Source organism: Equus quagga, chromosome 15 (genome assembly GCF_021613505.1).
Source record: "Equus quagga isolate Etosha38 chromosome 15, UCLA_HA_Equagga_1.0, whole genome shotgun sequence".
Classification (NCBI taxonomy): domain Eukaryota; kingdom Metazoa; phylum Chordata; class Mammalia; order Perissodactyla; family Equidae; genus Equus; species Equus quagga.
In genome coordinates this window covers 33,498,772-33,517,516 of record NC_060281.1, presented here as the reverse complement: position 1 = coordinate 33,517,516, position 18,745 = coordinate 33,498,772, and the positions used below count along the sequence as shown (strand labels likewise).

At 43.7% G+C, this 18,745-nt stretch overlaps 1 protein-coding gene across 2 annotated transcripts in view; it reads right to left on the bottom strand.

Moving 5' to 3' along the window:
* Nucleotides 1-6,563: 6,563 nt before the first annotated feature.
* LOC124226408 (saoe class I histocompatibility antigen, A alpha chain-like) overlaps nucleotides 6,564-18,745 on the bottom strand; it is a 12,316-nt gene continuing 134 nt past the window's right edge. The window contains exons 2-7 of one of the 2 annotated variants that reach the window (XM_046639662.1): nucleotides 18,206-18,475; nucleotides 10,010-10,285; nucleotides 9,127-9,402; nucleotides 8,899-9,002; nucleotides 7,922-7,977; nucleotides 7,619-7,756 (exon numbers count right to left, since the gene is read on the bottom strand). In XM_046639662.1, coding sequence (XP_046495618.1) covers nucleotides 7,924-7,977; nucleotides 8,899-9,002; nucleotides 9,127-9,402; nucleotides 10,010-10,285; nucleotides 18,206-18,475 — 980 coding nt within the window. In that variant the 3' untranslated portion in view covers nucleotides 7,619-7,756; nucleotides 7,922-7,923. Of the gene's footprint in view, nucleotides 7,757-7,921; nucleotides 7,978-8,898; nucleotides 9,003-9,126; nucleotides 9,403-10,009; nucleotides 10,286-18,205; nucleotides 18,476-18,745 lie in introns of both variants that reach the window. The other variant, XM_046639661.1, reaches the window with a different exon arrangement.

Below are 18,745 nucleotides of genomic sequence, written 5' to 3'. Positions count from 1 at the left end.
CAGGTTGTTGAATCAGCCCTTGCCCACAATGCCCACCTCCAAAGTTGATCCACCTTGGGGATAACCCATGGCTGGCTCCGTAGTTGTCAACTTAGTTCAACCTGGCTTCAGAGTAGTGCTCATTTCCTAGAAGGTTCTTCAAGGGAACTCTAGAGCTACTCAGGGACTATTACTCTTCCAGTGACAATGTGAGCAATTCAAACTGATGCATCTGCAGCTCACACAAAACCAGGCATGTTTGTTACTACTTATTACAACAAAGAATTAGCTTAACACAAAACACCGTTGCACTCTCAAAGATTCAATGTGGGGACATTCCCAATGTCCTAATGTATTCCCAAGGGCACATTAGTGTTAAAAAGGAGACAACATGCCCCAAATGGAGTCACTTGTGCTAAGTCTCACATCATCAAACCAAGACTTGTTACCTAACTGACTGCAGTTTCGGCTTCTCCCAGAAATGTAAGCTTTAACCAATCAAGTTGGAATTACCTGGTCAGCACTAGTGAGGAAATCTGCTCGATAGACCCCTTCCAATCCCTTTAGGAGGGTGACCTTGCCTGAAACAGTGCATTCTTTCCAATAATTTCCTTTTTATACCCCCTTGCATCTTTGAAAACTTTTGCTTATCTACAGCTCAGTGGAGCTCCTTTCTATTTGCTAGATGGGATGTTACCCAAATCATGAATTATTGAATAAAACCAGTTCAATCCTTAAATTTGCTCAGTTGCATTTTTATTTAAAACTAGTCTAGAGACATAATGATAAAACATGGAATCATTCCTGATTTGTTTTGGGCATCCAGGTCACTTTGTCTTAAAACTATCTATGCACTTCTGCAGCAAGAAAGGCTAAGGCACCACTATTCCTTTCCTGAAAGGTAATATTTATTTTCCTAACTCAAGAGATTTTTGTTCATTTGCAAAGAAAGAAGAAGAAAAAGAACTGCAATGAAGTTAAAACAAAGGTCTTAATACAGCACTATTGAAGGTTGGGTAGATCCCCTCCTGCTTCCCCCAAATTAAAGTGCCTCAAACAAGATGACTCTATTTACCCTGCATGGAGAAATTTAATATGCAGGAAGGGAACGATTGCAATGAGAAACCTGACCTGCAATCACTTGGGACAATAGTCAGGCAAATTAATCAAGATAAAGAGGACTAAAGAGCCAGGGCAGTTTGGCTCAACCCCTCACTGAGACCCAACACCTTATACACAAGAGTGGGTAAAACGGTCTGTGTTGGCTCCTTTACACAGAAGCCCCATGCATGGTGGCACCAAAACCTATTGGTGGAGCCCTAACATGGGCTATAATTATATTGAAAGAATATAGAAATGTAAGAGTTGATAGGATTAAGGTGAAAATTTGGATGAAAATGGAATGTTTAGACAAGCTTTAAGTGAAGAACTTGTGTCTCCTTTACCTGAATGTTTTACAGGAATGGATATTACATCTGACATGGGCACACTTTCCCTACCTAATATTGTGTAGGGGAAGAAGAACTATTCCTCAATCCTCTAGGTTCTTCCAGATGGTCTAAGAATTAAATTGACATGAGACAGAATAACAGGAAAAAAAAGTAAAACAATTTTAATAACATGTATACATGACAGAAACCTAGAAAAACTGGGTAACTCACTAAAATGGCAGAAGCAATTACCTTAAATACTATCTTCAGCTAAGGACAAAGAAGGATATTGGGGGTAGTGGTTTGAGACTTCAAAGGGAAGGAAGGCAATTTACATGGAGATGGAAAAGCAAATGTTTGATTAACAAATGTTGACCAAGCCTTGTAGAGACAATGAGAGATGGAGGGGACTGTGTTAGGTTCCTCCCTGTCTATCACTAGTTTATATTATACTACAGTTATCTTATGGTATTAATTCCTTCCTGGAACAGACCTTCTATCTTAAAATCTTTTAGGCAGTTAAGGGGAAGGTCAAAGTTTCTTTCAGAGTCTTTTGTTCTTAAAAATAATCAAGCCAAAGAGACACTTTTTGGTGGAAAATTCTGGTCCCCCACAATTGTAAAACTGAGGGCATGTAAACCCACCCTTCAAGCAATATTAGTTGGATATGCTCAGTGGAAACCAAACAGTGTAGAATAGAAGCTGGAGTGCAGTGCAGACACACTCTCTGTATAATAGTCTTGTGTGGAGTAGGTACTGGGGCTTATGGAAAAGCCCTGAGTTTCAATGTTGGCTAATGGGATTTTGAACCAGTGAGTTTCCATGTGAGGGGCTGTTACTAGCTTACTATTGAACATTAACTAAAGCAACCCCTATGACTGAAGGGCATAAAATAATCTTGAACTTGAAATACACATAATGCCTTGGATAATGTTGCAGAAATCCTCTAATGTTGAGGACAGTGTCCAGAAGAGTTTCATTAAAAAAAGGAAATGCTTTACACAGGATCGTGCTGCCAGGGAAAGGCAGGGAGGAGATACTCATGAGCAAGGAGCCTGTTTTCCCCTATGACTGACTTTGGAACTGGATGAGGACCTGCTGGATTCTATTGTCACTTGGACAGTGTCTTATAAACATCTCTACAAAGAGCTACTTGGTTTGTGGATAGCAGTTCCAAGTCAAAGAGACAATATCCTTTTTGGAAATAGCTCCTTTGATCAAGGAAGGTAAAAACATATCAGCTTAATGAGCTGAATTGTATGATGTTTTCCTAGCAGTGACGGAAGAATTGAACAATGATAAAAGCCCCTATGTTTTGGTTTACCACTCATGGGCAGTGGGTAATGGCCTGAACATATGGTCAGGCAGAGGGCAACAGAAACCAGTTTTGTTAAAGGAAAGCCCATGTGGAGCACAGTCCTATGGAAATCACTATGGGAATTTGAGGGGTGTGTAAAGTAGGACATGCTGATGCCCATCACAAGAACCCCCTTCTGGGTTTTGAAGGTGATTGGAATTGATAAGTGGATATCCTGGTGTCCTCACTGGAGGTGGCCCCTGGGTTCGTGAAACAAGTGGCTACAGCAATGCAGAGATGGGCAGGATCTAGACATATTCCTCTTGCACCCTCTGAGGCACAAAATACTAGAAAGAACTGTTCTGTCTGAGAACAAAAGAGACAGAGACTGCAGAGGGATATGTGGCAGACTCCCTAGTGGGAAGGCCTTGAACATAGCTGGCAAATCAGACTGATGCTGGTGGCCTGGGGGGCTACAAATGGGTCATGACAGGAGTAGCTGTTGACTCTGGATTGAACTTTGCTTACTTAGTGGTAGATGAAAATGCTCAGAGTGCTATAAAAGAATCAGAACAGAAGATACTGTAGGTCACGAGTTGGTGTTAGAGAATAAGAGAATTGGTTGGTGGAGGAAAAAAACTGTTACCACTCCAGAAAGAGAAATTCAGAGTAAGAGTCAGCAAGTAAAGCTCTATCTTATCTTGTCTTAGAGCAAAAGATAAGCAAAATATAAGCGTTTATATTATGTCCTCAGATCAACTACAAGCTGTCATGGTCCTGACTTTGAGTGGCATTACATCTAAACTAGAAAAGTAAGATGGTGTTTTGTTTTTTTGTTTGTTTTTTAGTTCCTTATGGGGGGGTCCAATAAAAACATAAATGTTAGAAATTCTCTTCCCAGAAATATTTCCATGTATATATAGAAATATAAATATTGATACAAAACATCAGTGTACACACAGACCAGATCCTCTGAAGTCTTACAGACCTGGGTGTTCTAATCTTAGCAAGACATAAAGCAAGATGAAGGTGTTTTGAGTAATCATTTCACCATCCTACAGTGCCACTCCACTTATTTGTGAATATAAGCTGGAGCAGACGAAGGGGGGATGTAGTAACATAGTACCAAGGGAATGAGTGACATCATTTATTAGTCACTTGTTGTCCAGCCAAACCTGGGTGCCTACAGAATATCAGATAAAGTTCCATCTAGATCTTTGCTCCAAGAAAGGAAATTTGTCATTCTTTTTCCATTTCTTACCCCCAGCACCTACATTAGGAGAATTCCACATTTAAAGAGTCTTGGTAGGAGGCAGAGACCACCTCCTTCCATAAGAGAGGAAAACCACCTTCCCAAACATTCTTGCAGATGGACGCAACGTGAGGCTTAGGCTCCATCAGTCAGGAGACCACGTCAGACTGTGACTCAGGACATGGTGACATGGAGAGACTGGGACTGTGCAGAATGCATTTGGCAAGGGTGGCATGAGTGGCAGAAACAACATCTAGTTGCCAGGAGCAGTAGTGACAGCATTCCCATGTGCAGGGTCCAGTGTCCACCAAGAAGGGTGTCAGTGGTGTGAGCAGTGACATCTGTGCCCAGCAGCAGGGGCAGTGGTTCCCATGTGGAATCTGACCTAGGTTGGGATTGTGGATTCTACTCCTGGCTGTGTAGCCTCAAGCCTATTCTGTGGTCTTCTCCAAAACAATATTAGACCCCCAAATTATCTATCTATCTATATCTATCTGTCTGTCTGTGCATCTCTGTCTATACACATATACACTACTTTATGCCTAAATTAGAAAAAATTTGGATTCCATCGTTTGTTCCAAGAAATCAATCTGGTGAAGAGGTTCAGAGAGCAAGCATTCAGAGATTTTTGTTATGCTGAACTGTGAAACATTTCCTATATCTTCCACCTGACTAAGCCCTATGGTAAAGAGAATGATCCCTATCTCCCAACACGTTGTCTCATAACTGATGATATACGTCTTCCCTTTTCTTTCTGAGGGAAATAAAGCACTTTTAAAAGTGATTTTAAGAGCCCGTCCCCACCCTGTGCACTCTCTCATCACTGACATCAGTGGTTACCAATTTGGCTGAGCACCAGGACTGCTCTTGGGGCTTCTTACAAAATACTCAGGCCTCTCCTCAGACCCAGCATCTCAGAGTATTAGGTATAAGACCAAGGAATCCCTTATTTAACAAGCCCTACACGAGGTCGATGCACAGCCATGTGGGAATACTGGTCTACGTTCTTGCTACTAAGACTGTGATCTGAAGACCAGCAGCATCAGCAGCATCCACACCTTGTTATAAATTCAGAATCTTGGCCTCTACTCCAGACCTTGAATCTTAACAAGATGTCCAGGGGATTCTCGTGCTCAGGAAAGTTTGGGACTCCCTGGTCTCCATGCCTTCTAGATGCAGAGCCAGAACTGTGCAGTACGCCCTGGGTGTGTGGTCTCATCAGATGCCTTAGCACTGGGGGTTCCAGGGTTCAGTCCTTGTTCCTTTCTCTTCTATAGTCATCACTCCCATTGGTGACTTCTCAAGGCTTTAAATATCATTTTTATGACATCACCTCCCAAATCTATTTCTCTAGCCCAGACATTTCTCCTAATCTCCAGACTCATCTGTCCAACTGCCAATCTACCTCACTTGATTTCTAATAGACATCTCAGCTCCAACGTCTCTTAAACCAAATTCGTGCAAATATTGCTCCTTCCAGAGACTTCCTCATCTGTGCTGACAGCCACTCCATTTTTCTCCTTGCACAAATTGGAGTATCCTCCTTGACTCCTCTTGTTCATTCCCCAGATTAATCCATTAGGAAACGCTGCAAAGTCCATCTTCAGAATGTATCCAGAATCCAGTCACTTCCCACTCTTTCCACCGCGCACACCAGTGGAAGCCATGGGCCTCCTCCAGCCTGGAACCCTGCCCTGGTTCCTGCTGCTTCCCCAGGGCCTCCCTCGCCCTTTGCCTCCCAGTTCTGCTCTCAGCACAGCAGATGCAGTGATCCTTTAAAGGAGAAGTCATACCACGTCCCTCTCCTGCTCTAAAATGTCTGTGAATCCCCATCTCACTCAGAGCAAAGGCCAAACCCTTCTAACATCCTCCAGGCCTACATGGTCTGGCCGCACCTCTATCTCATCTCGACTGCTGTCTGCTCCAGCCACAACGGCTTCGTTGCCCTTCCCAGAAAACACAGACACACTCCTGCCCTAGTGAATTTGCACTGGAGGTTCCCCTGCCTGGAAAGAACTTCCCCCAGACATCCTTGTGGATAATTCCTCATGTCCTTCACATCCTCTCTCAAAGGTCACCTCCCCAGTGAGACCCCCACTAACACTGCCCAAATTGAAACAGCCATCTTCCCTGTCCCCACCCCCACCCACTGGATCGCCTTCCCCACTACATTTTTCCATAGCACTTACCACCTTCTAACATAAACACTTTCCTTATTCACTATGCTTATAGCACATAGTCTGTCTCTTCCCACTACAACATATGCTCCACAGGACCAGCAATTTTTCTATTTCTAATTAAATGATGTTTCCTGGATGCAAAAATAGTATGTCATACATCTGGCACACAACCAATATCAGGTGAACAAATGATCAGTGTACAGTACCTCCCTATTCTACGTGAGAGCACATCTTTATTCATGTACCTCAGATCACATGCTGTTTTGTGGGATCCACAGCACAATGTCCACTCACACTGACATCAGTGCTGCCTGTACTTTTCTCACAAGTGCAGCTCTCTCCCTCCTCCCTCCATCTCTCCCTCCCACAACAACCCTCCTGCACACCACAGCACACAATTATATTTTTCTCGTCAGAAGACAATGATTCTTGACTTACGGGTTTTATTTTCCAAGCAAGTATATATCTAAAGTAGACTCTGCTTTATAAATTGTGAGTTTAGATTGGAGCCAGTACTAGGATGACTAGAGTTAAGGGCCAGGAGGCAGACTGCAGAGCAGAAGAACCCCAACAGGAACTTATTTAGGATGAGAAACTATGGGATCCCTCCTCTCTGCTAATTCCAGAATCTCTCTCCTTTGAGAACGTTTGGAAAAGGTGAAAATGACAATCAAGCCCTCAAAGGAGGACAGAGCTGGACGATTCTGAAAATTCATCTTTGGACACCACAGACATCTGTGTGCAGGGCTGCCTGGCCTTACGGGGACAATGACAGGCCAAACAACTCCTGCTGCTGAGACAGGGACACCAAGAAGAGAATGAGACCAGAACTCATACACAAGAACAAGAACAGGCCTAATCCTCTACAGAAACAAAGAAACAACAAGTAAACACCCAAAAGAGGCACTGAGGGCTGGACCCAGGCCTGAGCCTAGGCTGACTCAGTCACATGAAGCCATTGCTGTCCATGGTCGTGGAGACGTGACAAGGCACAGGTGATGTCCAAATCCTTGTGATCACAGGTCCTGGTGGGACAAGTTTCTACTGAATGGACAAGGGCAAAGGAGCAGAGAGATGCCCCAGCTGAGGAGTGACCACATCACAGCCCACGATGCACTGAGCACTGAGTGGTCACAGGCCCTGTCCATGCTCAGCTCCTCAGAGGCTTCTCCTGTCCCCACCTGCAACAGACTCAGCACAGCAAACATGCAGATTCTGGAAGGTTCTCAGTGCTTCCATTTATTTTCTCTCCCAAATTTTAGGAATCTTCTCCTTTAATTAACCCGTCAATCCCTCATGGCAAGAATTTGAAAAAACAAATTCATATCCACATTCTTATTTTCCATAAGGTACTAAGAAACTGCAGCTCAGTGGAGCATGAAGTAAAGACATTGGTGGAGACGACCCAGCCCCATCTCTGCTGGAACAGTCAATCAGGGAAGAGAACACAGGTCAGGGGATTGTGGGGGAGACCAGTCTCCCCACCTCATCACAGTATGCCAATACGAATGCAGACACATTCTGATTCCCTTTGAAGAAAGATGTTCTTGAAGTCACAATGGGGGTTGAGACGTGAACAAATCTTGTCACTCAGTCCCCCACAGGCCGCTGTCTCACACTATAGAAGAAAATAATCATGAACAAATTTAAGTCAGTGACTGTAATTGGTGACATTCTGAACAGCCCTCCACATGTTCAAAATATCCCAACGAAAGAATCTCCATAACCCAGTTCCATCCTCTCTGCCCCAACCCCTCCCCACTTCAGGCCCCCAGGGTCTTACATTTAGTATTCACAAGCACGAGGACAGACACAAGAGAGCCTAGGGCAGTGTCGCTGCTGGAGGTAGAAAAAAAGCAGGATGCAGTCAGAGCCCAGAGCAGATGAGAGTAAAGAGAGAGCTATGGGGTGCGTGAGCTCCCCCATAGGCTCCCATCTACACTGTCCCAAGAGACTCAAACATCACCCCCCCATCCATACTTAATGGTAGCCTCAGCCTAACTCCCTCCTCTTCCACCTGTGGGAAGAAAACATCCTATGCGAAACCAGAGAGGAGGAGGCAGAGCCACGAGGTCCTAAAGGAACATCCTCGTCCCGGACCCAAGGGAAGTTTCCAGAACTGTGGTTACAGACTCAGGGCAGCATCAGGAAACATGAAGAAAGTACATGTGTGGGGACTGGACCAACCACCCTCTTGGAGGTCTGTCCTCAGCAGTGACCTTCCCCTCTGACTTGTGACTGTTGAGAATCAGGTCCCCCATCGCCAGGTTCGTCAAATGATAAATTTGTTCTTGACTATTACATGTGCATTAATAAAGAGTAAGTGTTAGCAAATAGGGCCTAAGACTAGGAAAGCACATGTGCCTGTGGATGGGACTTCCCATTAACGACACAGGGCAAGCTTTTTTTTTTCAAATCTTTTTCACTTGCCTTTTAGTTTTTTTTTATTTATGGAATTTTTAAGTTTACTTTTTAAAGATTTTATTTTTTTCCTTTTTCTCCCCAAAGCCCCCTGGTACATAGTTATGTACTTTTGGTTGTGGGTCCTTTTAGTTGTGGCATGTGGGACGCCGCCTCAGCATGGCCTGATGAGCGGTGCCATGTCTGCGCCCAGGACTCGAACCGTCGAAACCCTGGGCCGCCACAGCAGAGCTTGCAAACTTAACCACTCAGCCATGGGGCTGGCCTCCAGGGCAAGCTTTTACTTGGGCTTGAAATCCCCACAGTGGGACAAGAAAACTGACCACACCCCTTCCTTACCTGAGCACTTCTTCCTCCAGCCACCAAAACTCCAATGACCACAACTACCAAGACAGCCAGGACAACGATGCCAACAGTGGAGATAGTGGACTCAAGAGGCACCTCTGGGAAGGGAAGGCAAGGTGAGGGCCCTGACCCCCAGGCCTCAGCCCTGACCCTGCTGGAGGTCTCCAGAAGGGCTCCTGATTTCCCTGAGAAAAGGCTCTGAGCCCATGGCTCCCTCCTTACCCCATCTCAGGATGACGGGCTCGGGCAGCCCCTCATGCTGCACACGGCACATGTATCTCTGCTTCTCTCCAGAAGGCACCATCACAGCCTCCCACTTCTGGAAGGTCCCATCCCCTGCAGGCCTGGTCTCCACAAACTCCGTGGCCTGGGTCACGTCCTCCCCGTCACGCTGCCAGGTCAGGGTGATCTCCGCAGGGTAGAAGCCCAGGGCCCAGCACCTCAGGGTGACCTCATGGTTAGAGATGGGGTGGCAGGTCACATGTGTTTTTGGGGGCTCTGAGGAGAAGAGTCATAAAATTCAGGAAGTTTGCATCTGTCTTAGACCACTGGAGTAGGGCTTATGTGACCATCTTGAAAATGGACAGGTCAATTAGGGAAGGGAGCACAAAACCCAGACACCAGTCTGGACACAGGCTTCTGGGATAATCTCTTATTGTTTGGAAAGTTTTAGAATCAGAGCAAGATGGCCCAGTGTAGGAGGCAGGTCTTTGAAGAGGGGAAAAGGGATTTGTGGTCCTGACCTGGATGGAGGCTGAGTGACTCAGAAAAGTTGGAGTCAGACCTCAAACACACTGGGTGTGGGGCCGAGAACAAGGCCTGAAAGATTCCCAGAGCTGCTGCCAGAGTCAAAGGGAACCACTTGTCACTTATGTCAGGGAGGGTTTCCCAGTCCATCCCTGGAGACTGGATCCCTTAATGTCCTTGAGAAGAAGGTGGGCCCTATGGAGGAGTCACCCTCTGGTACTGGAACTGAAAATCCAGTTGGACTTAGTCTCCTGACCCACAGGACAGGGGTGTTCTGGTGTCATCCTATTGTCTTCCAGTCCTTGTAGAAGGCCCTCAGCGCAAGGGGACATTAAGGAGGCCCCGCGGCCCCTCGTACCTATGCGCTGCAGCATCTCCTTCCCGTTCTGCAGGTGTCTGAGGAGCCACTTCACACACTTGTCCTTCACGTAGGCCTTGTGGCGCTCCAAAACACCACTTGCCTCCCACTTGTGCAGGGTGATCTGAGCTGCTATGTCTGCCACGGTCCAGGAGTGCAGGTCCTTGTTCAGGGTGAGGTAGTCATCACCGTCATAGGCGAACTGACTGTATCCACGGAGGAGGCGCCCGTCTGAGTCCACGTAGCAACCATGCATCCACTGGAAGGTGTGAGACCCTACCCCATTCCCATGGTCAGTCCCACCCATTTAGCCCACCCCAGTGGCCAGCCTTTCCCACTTAGCCCTGTTGCGCCGGCAGCCCCACCCCCACCCCAATTAAACCTAAACTGAAAAAGAAACCTAGGGAAAGTCCCTGCAGGCTCTTCCCTGGTGGAGATGCCAGTGGGACCCGCAGTGTTGGGGTTGTGGAATTGAAAAAAGATGGAGTCTGTGATGTTAAGGCACTAAAATGGAGCGAGGCAGATATGAAGAGAGGAAGAAATTCCTCCTTCAGGATGAGCTCTTGAACTCATTAGATAACTGAAATGCTTCTGCAAGTCTTCTCAAGGACAGTAAGATCTTGGAGATGGAGACCTCATTCCCAAGGATGATAAGGTTATCAGGACACAGACCTCCTTCTTATCAGAGTCATCATCCACATTCCTAAATTTAATGCCCTGTTTCAGCGGACCTTCACTTCCATGATTACCTTGTGCCTGGAATTTGTTAAAGGATATTCCTTCCCTTTTTTTTCTTTGCCTTTGTTAGCTCCGACTACAAGGCCTTCCTTCGCCCTTTCAGAGGTGGAAAACACAATTCAAAGGCTACTTGAATTTGTGTTTTCCCCAGGCCACAGTCCTAACAGACCCTGAATAAACATCTTTTTGTTTAATTTACCTTAGAATTGGTCGACATTTCTTGGTGTAGATAGTAGGATCCAGAGCGACCATTCTGAATCGCCAGTGCAGCCAAGGATGTGTGGAAGATACCTCCAAAGAGACCACCAATTTAGATGTCCCCACCAGCAAGCCTGGAAATCTAGTGGTGAGTCCTCCTGGATCTGAAGCTCCCCATTTTTTTTTTTTTTGAGGAAGATTGGCCCTGAGCTAACTACTGCCAATCCTCCTCATTTTTCTGAGGAAGATTGGCCCTGAGCTAACATCCATGCCCATCTTCCTTACTTTATACGTGGGATGCCTACCACAGCATGGCTTGTTCCAAGCGGTGCCATGTCCGCACCTGGGATGTGAACTGGCGAACCCCGGGCCGCACAGAAGTGGAACGTGCGCACTTAACCGCTGTGCCACTGGGCCGGCCCCAGAATCTCCCGATTTTTAAGGTTGATATTTAGGTCAAACTGATCTTTACTTGGGTATTTCTGGTTATAGTCGACTCTTCCATTTCCAAAGGAAGATTCTGTATCTGCTTAAGGCAGGAGGTTCGGATTCAAGGATTTCTTTTTTGTCCTCATGCCTTTGGAGAGGATTCTGTCCTCATCTTAACTAGGCAGAGGATTCGTGTTTAAGGATTTTGCTGTGTGAGTAGTATTGTAGCTTTAGTAGTTTTTTTTGTTTTATTAAAGTGGCCACATCCTCTTACAATTCAAAGTTTGGCCATTCTTGATCATCAGTGCAGACCCCTTAACTTCTCCTATCATCAAAATGAGGGTCCTTTGAGTCTGAAGATAAGAGACATTGCTCCTTATGACCCCTTCTGGGGTGTTTCTAGGCGACTAGAAACCTAGCAGAAGTGTGAGAACTCTGTCTGTGACATGCAGTGGTTTCACAGGGCCTCCCAATCTAAGAATTTACCTGTTCCTGGGTCACAAGAAACTTCATAAGCTCATCTGGGAGCTACAAATAAGGGACTGGTCATCCTAGTACCTTGAACAACCTGACACTGCCTGGTGTCCAGGATATTCTGAGATGTAAGAGAGAGACCAATGGCCCATGGGGACATTTTGGGAAGTGATCCTGGCAAGCAGCCCATAGCCAACCTAAAACACATACCTTCCTGCCTTGGTCAACCAAGAACAACCCTCTCTAAATTATAGGGAGCAACTGTTCCAGAACAACCATCATAATCACCCTCTCTTGGGAACTCCAGCTGGTTTTATTTTTAAGAACTATGGTCTGTCCTCTTGTAAATTTTTGTCCCAGTGGACTGATAATTCTAAAGATGATTTAAAATTACAGTAGCTGCTTTGGGGGACCTTTGAGCTTCCAAAACTTGTCTTTTTCTGCACTAGATTTGAGAACTGTGGAACAGACAGATTAAATGCAATCTTTAATCTCTATTAAGAATCAAGTGTGCCACCTTCTGGCATACCTGCTTAAAAACCATGGTCTTGAAAGCTATAAATATTTACTAAGAACAGCAAAATCTTACTAAGCTTCCTTCGTGTCCTGAGAGCTGGGATGGTAAGCATCAGATTGGGGTCCCCAAAATATGGCTGGAAAGAAATGCAGGTTGTATCTTATTTGTGGTCAGACACGACTGGACAGAAATGTGAGTTGAACTCCATTTGCAGCTAGGGTCCTGCCAACATGCCACCAGCCTTAGGGTAATTACATTGGCTATTAGAAGGAATGTTCCAATTACATAAGATCATTTAAGAAGTATACTTAAAAGCAAAGGTTTCAAAATTCCAAAATAGCTTTATTGAAAGTTTTGTTACAAAAAGCTAATGAAAAATTAAATTATAAGAGGTCCCTAAAAGAAAACACTATATAAAAGTCTACTAAGTTATGGCTTTACAAATACCCCCATAATCTACCTTCAAGACAGGGCCCAGTATGAGCCTCTCCCAGAGTTAATGAGATTGAGAGATCTTCTGGGAAACTGCAACGTTATTCTATTAAACAGTCAAGGGGAGACAAAATTAAAAATAAATGGAGTTGTTTAACACTGCCAGAAATATTTACTGTTTGCCTTGGCTGAAACTTGACAAAATATTTGAAAAGATTTAGTAATTTATGATCAGAAATTTGGCCAAATTAGGAGGTGATATTCAGAACCTGACAAACATTTTTTTAACATAAACCTTCCTCTCTAAGTTAAAATAAGAGGGAAAGAAGCAAATTAAGGATGACGTAGTTGGAGAGGTAGATCAACCTACGACGTTGTTTAAGTTACAACTCAATTTCTGAGGAATTGAGAGCACCTGCACACTTACCTTACAAACCTTTGCAAAACTGGAAATTCAGCTCTGGAGGCAGTCCAAATTCCACTCATTCCCTTTTGCCAATCCCAAAAACCTCCCCTATTTATCTCAAAAAGCTTGTAACCTTTCCAGGCACTGTTGTCTAGATCACCACCAATTCCTTAGCAGATAACATTAGTTTATTCCATCTGCCACAAACACAGTTTGGATCTAACTATTCTTTCATAAATCACTGAGTTTTGCATTGTATCTGATTCATTGCAAAAAGTCTCTACATGCTTCTGTCTATATATCTATGTATTTCTATATATATGCATTATATGTAGGTGATATTTTTCTACCTTGTAATAGTATAACTTCTAAAAGAGCTCTATTTAATTGGCTTAAAGTAAGTATTTATATAAATTATTTCTAAACGTAATAGGAACTAACCCAAATGTTGTTCAAGTTAACATGATATAAAATAATCTTTGGTAAGTGAAAGCTTATTTAAGTTTGATTGAAATAGGCATGTTTTCAGAGTTATCAGCATTGGATATGATGCAGGCATTCAGCCTTCATTCTATCTCGGTTAATAATCAAATAAGCTCATGTTATCTCTGTTACAAAATGTGCCAGCAAAAATAACTTAGAATGATAGATGATTTTGTCTAATGTCTCGTGAAGTTTTTGTAGGCAACTAAATATAATTATTGAAACAAGTAAACTAAATAGATATAAATGAGATAGGAGTTTATAGATAAACTTTTAGCAATGATTATATTTTATGGCATATGTATTTAAAATAGCTTCCAAAATCTCTTTGGTAACTTGAAAGTTTGAAGCTGTGCTGGTTAAATTAAATGACAGAAAACTCATTCACTAGATTATTTTCAAATAGGATAAAATACTGAAACATTACTTGCTAAACAAGTCTGTGTTTACCCACTTTTGTCTTCTTATTACTGAGAAACTAAAAGATGTTTGGCTCTATTAGTAAACATGTCTTGTGCTTTATTAAAAGATTGTATTATGAAGTAGTATGTTCGTAGAAATTATGAAAAGTATTTATAAATTTGCCAAGCCACGGAATGCTAATGTGAAAGACAGTTCATAATTGCTTACTTCTTAGTTTGCACTAAAAATTAAGTTTTTTTAAGGGTTAAATTTCTAATTAATATATGTGATTAGAGCCAGTAAAATTAATAAGGGAACACCTCTGTATACAAGGAAAGTAAGATATATGTTTTCAGTAAAGAAGGTATAAGGAGTAGAGATATTTTTGTTTGTTTTGTTAAGAAAATAAATTGTCCTAAAGTACTAGGAAGGAGGGAAGGCATGGGACAAATTCTGAATGTAAAAGAGAAAGTTATAGCAGATTTGTGAAAGAAGAACCCTGAGAAAAGAGTTCTGTGCATGGTCATGGTGGCTAAGATCGAAACGAATTTAATTAAGTAAATGAGTTTTAATATGAAAACTAAGCTGGTGCAAAATTAGAATTTAGTTCTCTCTCTCTCTGAAAAGGATAGTTTCCTTAGACTTTTAGTTTGCTCTCGATAGATTCTGAAAGGTTTTTCTTCACCTCTGAGTAAGTCGACCTAAAAGGCAAGGATTCTATGGTTTGTCAAAATAATTTCCTATGTTCAAAAAGCTGAGGTCTCTATTAAGACAGCTAAGGTTTTTGTTGTTGTTGTTGTTTTTAACTGTTTAACTCTCTAGGAGTGCCTTTAACATCTTCTGTTGTCATTTGGGTTAAATGGATAACTAAGCATTGTTGCACAGTGACCCATGATCCTATTTGACCAAGTGTTTTAAAACCTTTTGATATTATTGACAAACTTCCCCAAAATTAAAATCCTAAATAAAGTCTTTCTTCTGATCCGAAAGAAACTGAGAATTTCCAGCAGGTCCCTGGGACTTCTAGAATTTGTTCTCTCTTCCTATAAAGAGGGAGATACTAAGCTAATTAGGTTTATTTGGTATGATAAATTGCATGGGGAGCATTGTCAAATAAACGATGATAAACATTTTAGGTTATATTGTGTGGGTGAATGATATTAATCTAAGTGTCTTAAAAATTATATAAAATTCTGAAAAATCTGGGGGCTGGCCCCGTGGCCGAGTGGTTAAGTTCGCGCGCTCTGCTGCAGGCGGCCCAGTGTTTCGTCGGTTCGAATCCTGGGCGCGGACATGGCACTGCTCGTCAGACCACGCTGAGGCAGCGTCCCACATGCCACAACTAGAGGAACCCACAACGAAGAATACACAACTATGTACCGGGGGGCTTTGGGGAGAAAAAGGAAAAAATAAAATCTTAAAAAAAAAAAAAAAATTCTGAAAAATCTGATATGTCCTGGTATAATTCTAGTCATTATCTTAAAATGTGTGTTATAGAAATAACTAGATTTCCTTGTCAACTGCATTATAATCATATCTTTAACCATGTCTTTTGTCACTTACAGACAGTTATTGTTTTACTCTGATGCTTTTTTTCCCTGCTTTTTCTCCCCAAAGCCCCCCAGACATACTTGTATATTTTAGTTGTGGGTCCTTCTAGTTATGGCATGTGGGGCGCTGCCTCAGCATGGCCTAATGAGCGGTGCCATGTCTGTGCCCAGGATCTGAACTGGCAAAACCCTGGGCTGCCGAAGTGGAGCACGTGAACTTAACCACTCAGCCATGGGGCCAGCCCCATACTCTGATGCTTTTGCAAATATGTTTCATCTTCAGAGAGATTCATGGAAAGGACTCTGATACTTAACTCCAGAATATAGGTTTCTGATGAACTTTTGGATCATAAAACTGAACTGGATTTAAAGAAATCTTTTCTCTTAAGCTATCAACAATTTGGTAAGATACACCTTTGTAAACAAAGATGAAACATTTACTATTTTTCCTTCCTTATCCCTCTAGAATTCAGAATCTCTCTGTTAATATTCTTATTTTCACTTACATAAATAATCAGGCCAAGTTTTTAATGTAAATAAATCAGTTTTACTGTGATTATCTTTGGTAAAAAATGAGTGTAACTGTGGATGGAAAAATCATGTTGCACCTTTGCAGATGCTGGATTCTAGTCCTGCTAATTGTCTTTGAGGTTTTGTTATACACCTACAGAGTGGATCCTCTGACCTAAGGTATTGCCTTTGGTCTCGCCCACTGCTTGCAGTGTTCTCTTTGGAAAACATGAACTAATCCCACATGGGATGGTCACCAGCAGATCGGTGTCTATTGGTCCACAACCTTCTGCTGATCCCTTGTTGTATTATGGTAGTATGACTACCTACTCTAAGTCTCTAATGTTTTATATTCAAGCCTATCATCAACAGAATAAAGCAGCTTTCCTGGATTTTAATTTAAAGGATCCTATTGGTCACAGTCTAGAGCCTGGTAACCGGGTATTCTGGAAGCAACATCAGAAGAAGACAACCCTTGAGCCTCATTGGAAAAGACTTTACCAAGTGCTCCTAACCACTGATACTGCTGCAGATCTGGAAGGCATTTAAGCTTGGAGATACATCTCACAGCTAAAAAAATTTCCACCTGACATCTGGTCCTGTAGAAACCCTGGAGACCTCCAAATGAAACTGTCTAGGAAGAGAAGTTGCTGATATTTGAGGAAGACAGCTGTTCCAAGACCCAGGGTCAGACCTGTATACATACTTCTACAACTATTTTAATATGAGCATTGTCATACTGTTCAAATGTCATTTAAGATTTTTCTGATTCTATGTTTGTTTTTCTAAAACCATGTCTGAATGGCAGCCTGAGAGCAACATCTTTTTACAGTGGGCTCATTCCTTCACTTTACACAAAAATCAGCCTAACTGTTGGATGTATGGGACAAACCTTCGGCCCTGGCTTCCACCTGGGTGGTTAGGTCGTTGCACTCTAGGTTTTCCCTTGGATGCAAGAAAGGATTTGCCCTAAATAAGCAAATGCCACTAATCTCCCTTTTCCTCAAAGCCAGATGGACTTGTACAGTTTTTATTTAGTTGGCTTGCTACACGCATCAGCACATTTCCGTGGTCCAGATTACAACTCCTAATTCTATTACTACTTGAAATCTTTGTATTGATCATGATATTTAAACTAACCACTGTTTTCTTTACTCACTGTTGTACAGCTAGCATTCAGGCCAACGTGATGGTCTTATGAAGACCAGAGCCAATATGTGCACTTGATTTCCCAAGTATATACACATCCTCATGAATTTGGCCTTCCCTCATCTTGTCTGCCTTGTTGCTCAAATGTGGCTCTGCTTAACAATAAATAAGAGACTACCTTTATAACCTCATTCCTATTTCCCCTCACTGAGGGACTAAAGGGATCCAGGTTAGGTGCCATCCACCCTGATCACAAAGAACTAATAAAGATTATCAGTGCTACCATTCTGGTTGATTCTGATGAAAAGGGGGAGCCATGGAATGGAAAAAAGATGGAGTCTCTCATGTTAAGGTACTAACATGGAGTGGGGCAGGCACAGAAAGGAGTAGAACAAATTCCTCCTTCAGGAGAGCTCTTGAACTCATTAAGTACCTGAAACGTGTCTGCAAGTCTTCTCAAGGACACTAAGATGATCTCGATGGAGACCTCATTCTCAAGGACGATAAGATTATCAGGACAGAGATCTCATTCCTATCAGAGTCATCTCCCATATTCCTAAGTTTAATGGCTTGTTTAAAGGGACCTGCACCCTCATGATTATCTAGTGCCTGCAACTTGTTAAAGGACATTCCTTCCCTTTTCTCTTCTTTGCCCTTATTAGCCACGACTATAAAGCCTTCCCTTCTCCCTTTCAATGGTGCAAAGCACAGTTCAAGGGCTACTTGAATTGGTGTTTTCCCCGTGCTGCAGTTCTAACAAACCTCAAATAAACGTCTTTTTAAGTCTATCAGAGTCTACCTCATAATCGGTGGATAGGGTGAATCTCAGACGAGACCAAAAACTCACATGAAACCGGGCTTTCCGTGGGGATGGGGAATCGTGACCTGGATTTGGCCCAGTCACTCACCGGCCTTGCTAAGGTTGTAGTAGTCAGGCAAAACGTTAAGTTCCACTCGGAAATTGTGTGCAATGTCCTTGTAGGTCCGCGTCTCTTCTTCCCAATACTCCGGCCCCTCCTGCTCCATCCAGGGCGCCCGCGGCTCCGCCCTCGGACTCGCGGCGTCGCTGTCGAACCGCTGGAACTGCGTGTCGTCCACGTAGCCGACGGCGATGAAGCGGGGCTTCCCGCGGCCGGGCCGGGACACGGCGGTGTAGAAATACCTCAGGGAGTGGGAGCCTGGGGGCGGGGAGGGGCTGAGACCCGGCCGACCCTCCTCCCGGCGCGGGTCCCCGGGTCCGCAGGTGATGGGGCCGGGACGCGGGAGGGGACTAGGGGGTAGTGAGATGGAAAAGGGGCGGCGGACGGAGAAGGGCAGGGACTTACAGGCGGGAAGAGGAAGGGGTGGGTAAAGGGAGAGGTCAGGACGGGGCAGGGCCGAGATGGGGGGCTCTGGGCAGGTGTCAGCGAAGACGCGCCTTCCCTGGGGGTCCTGCGCCCCCGCCACGA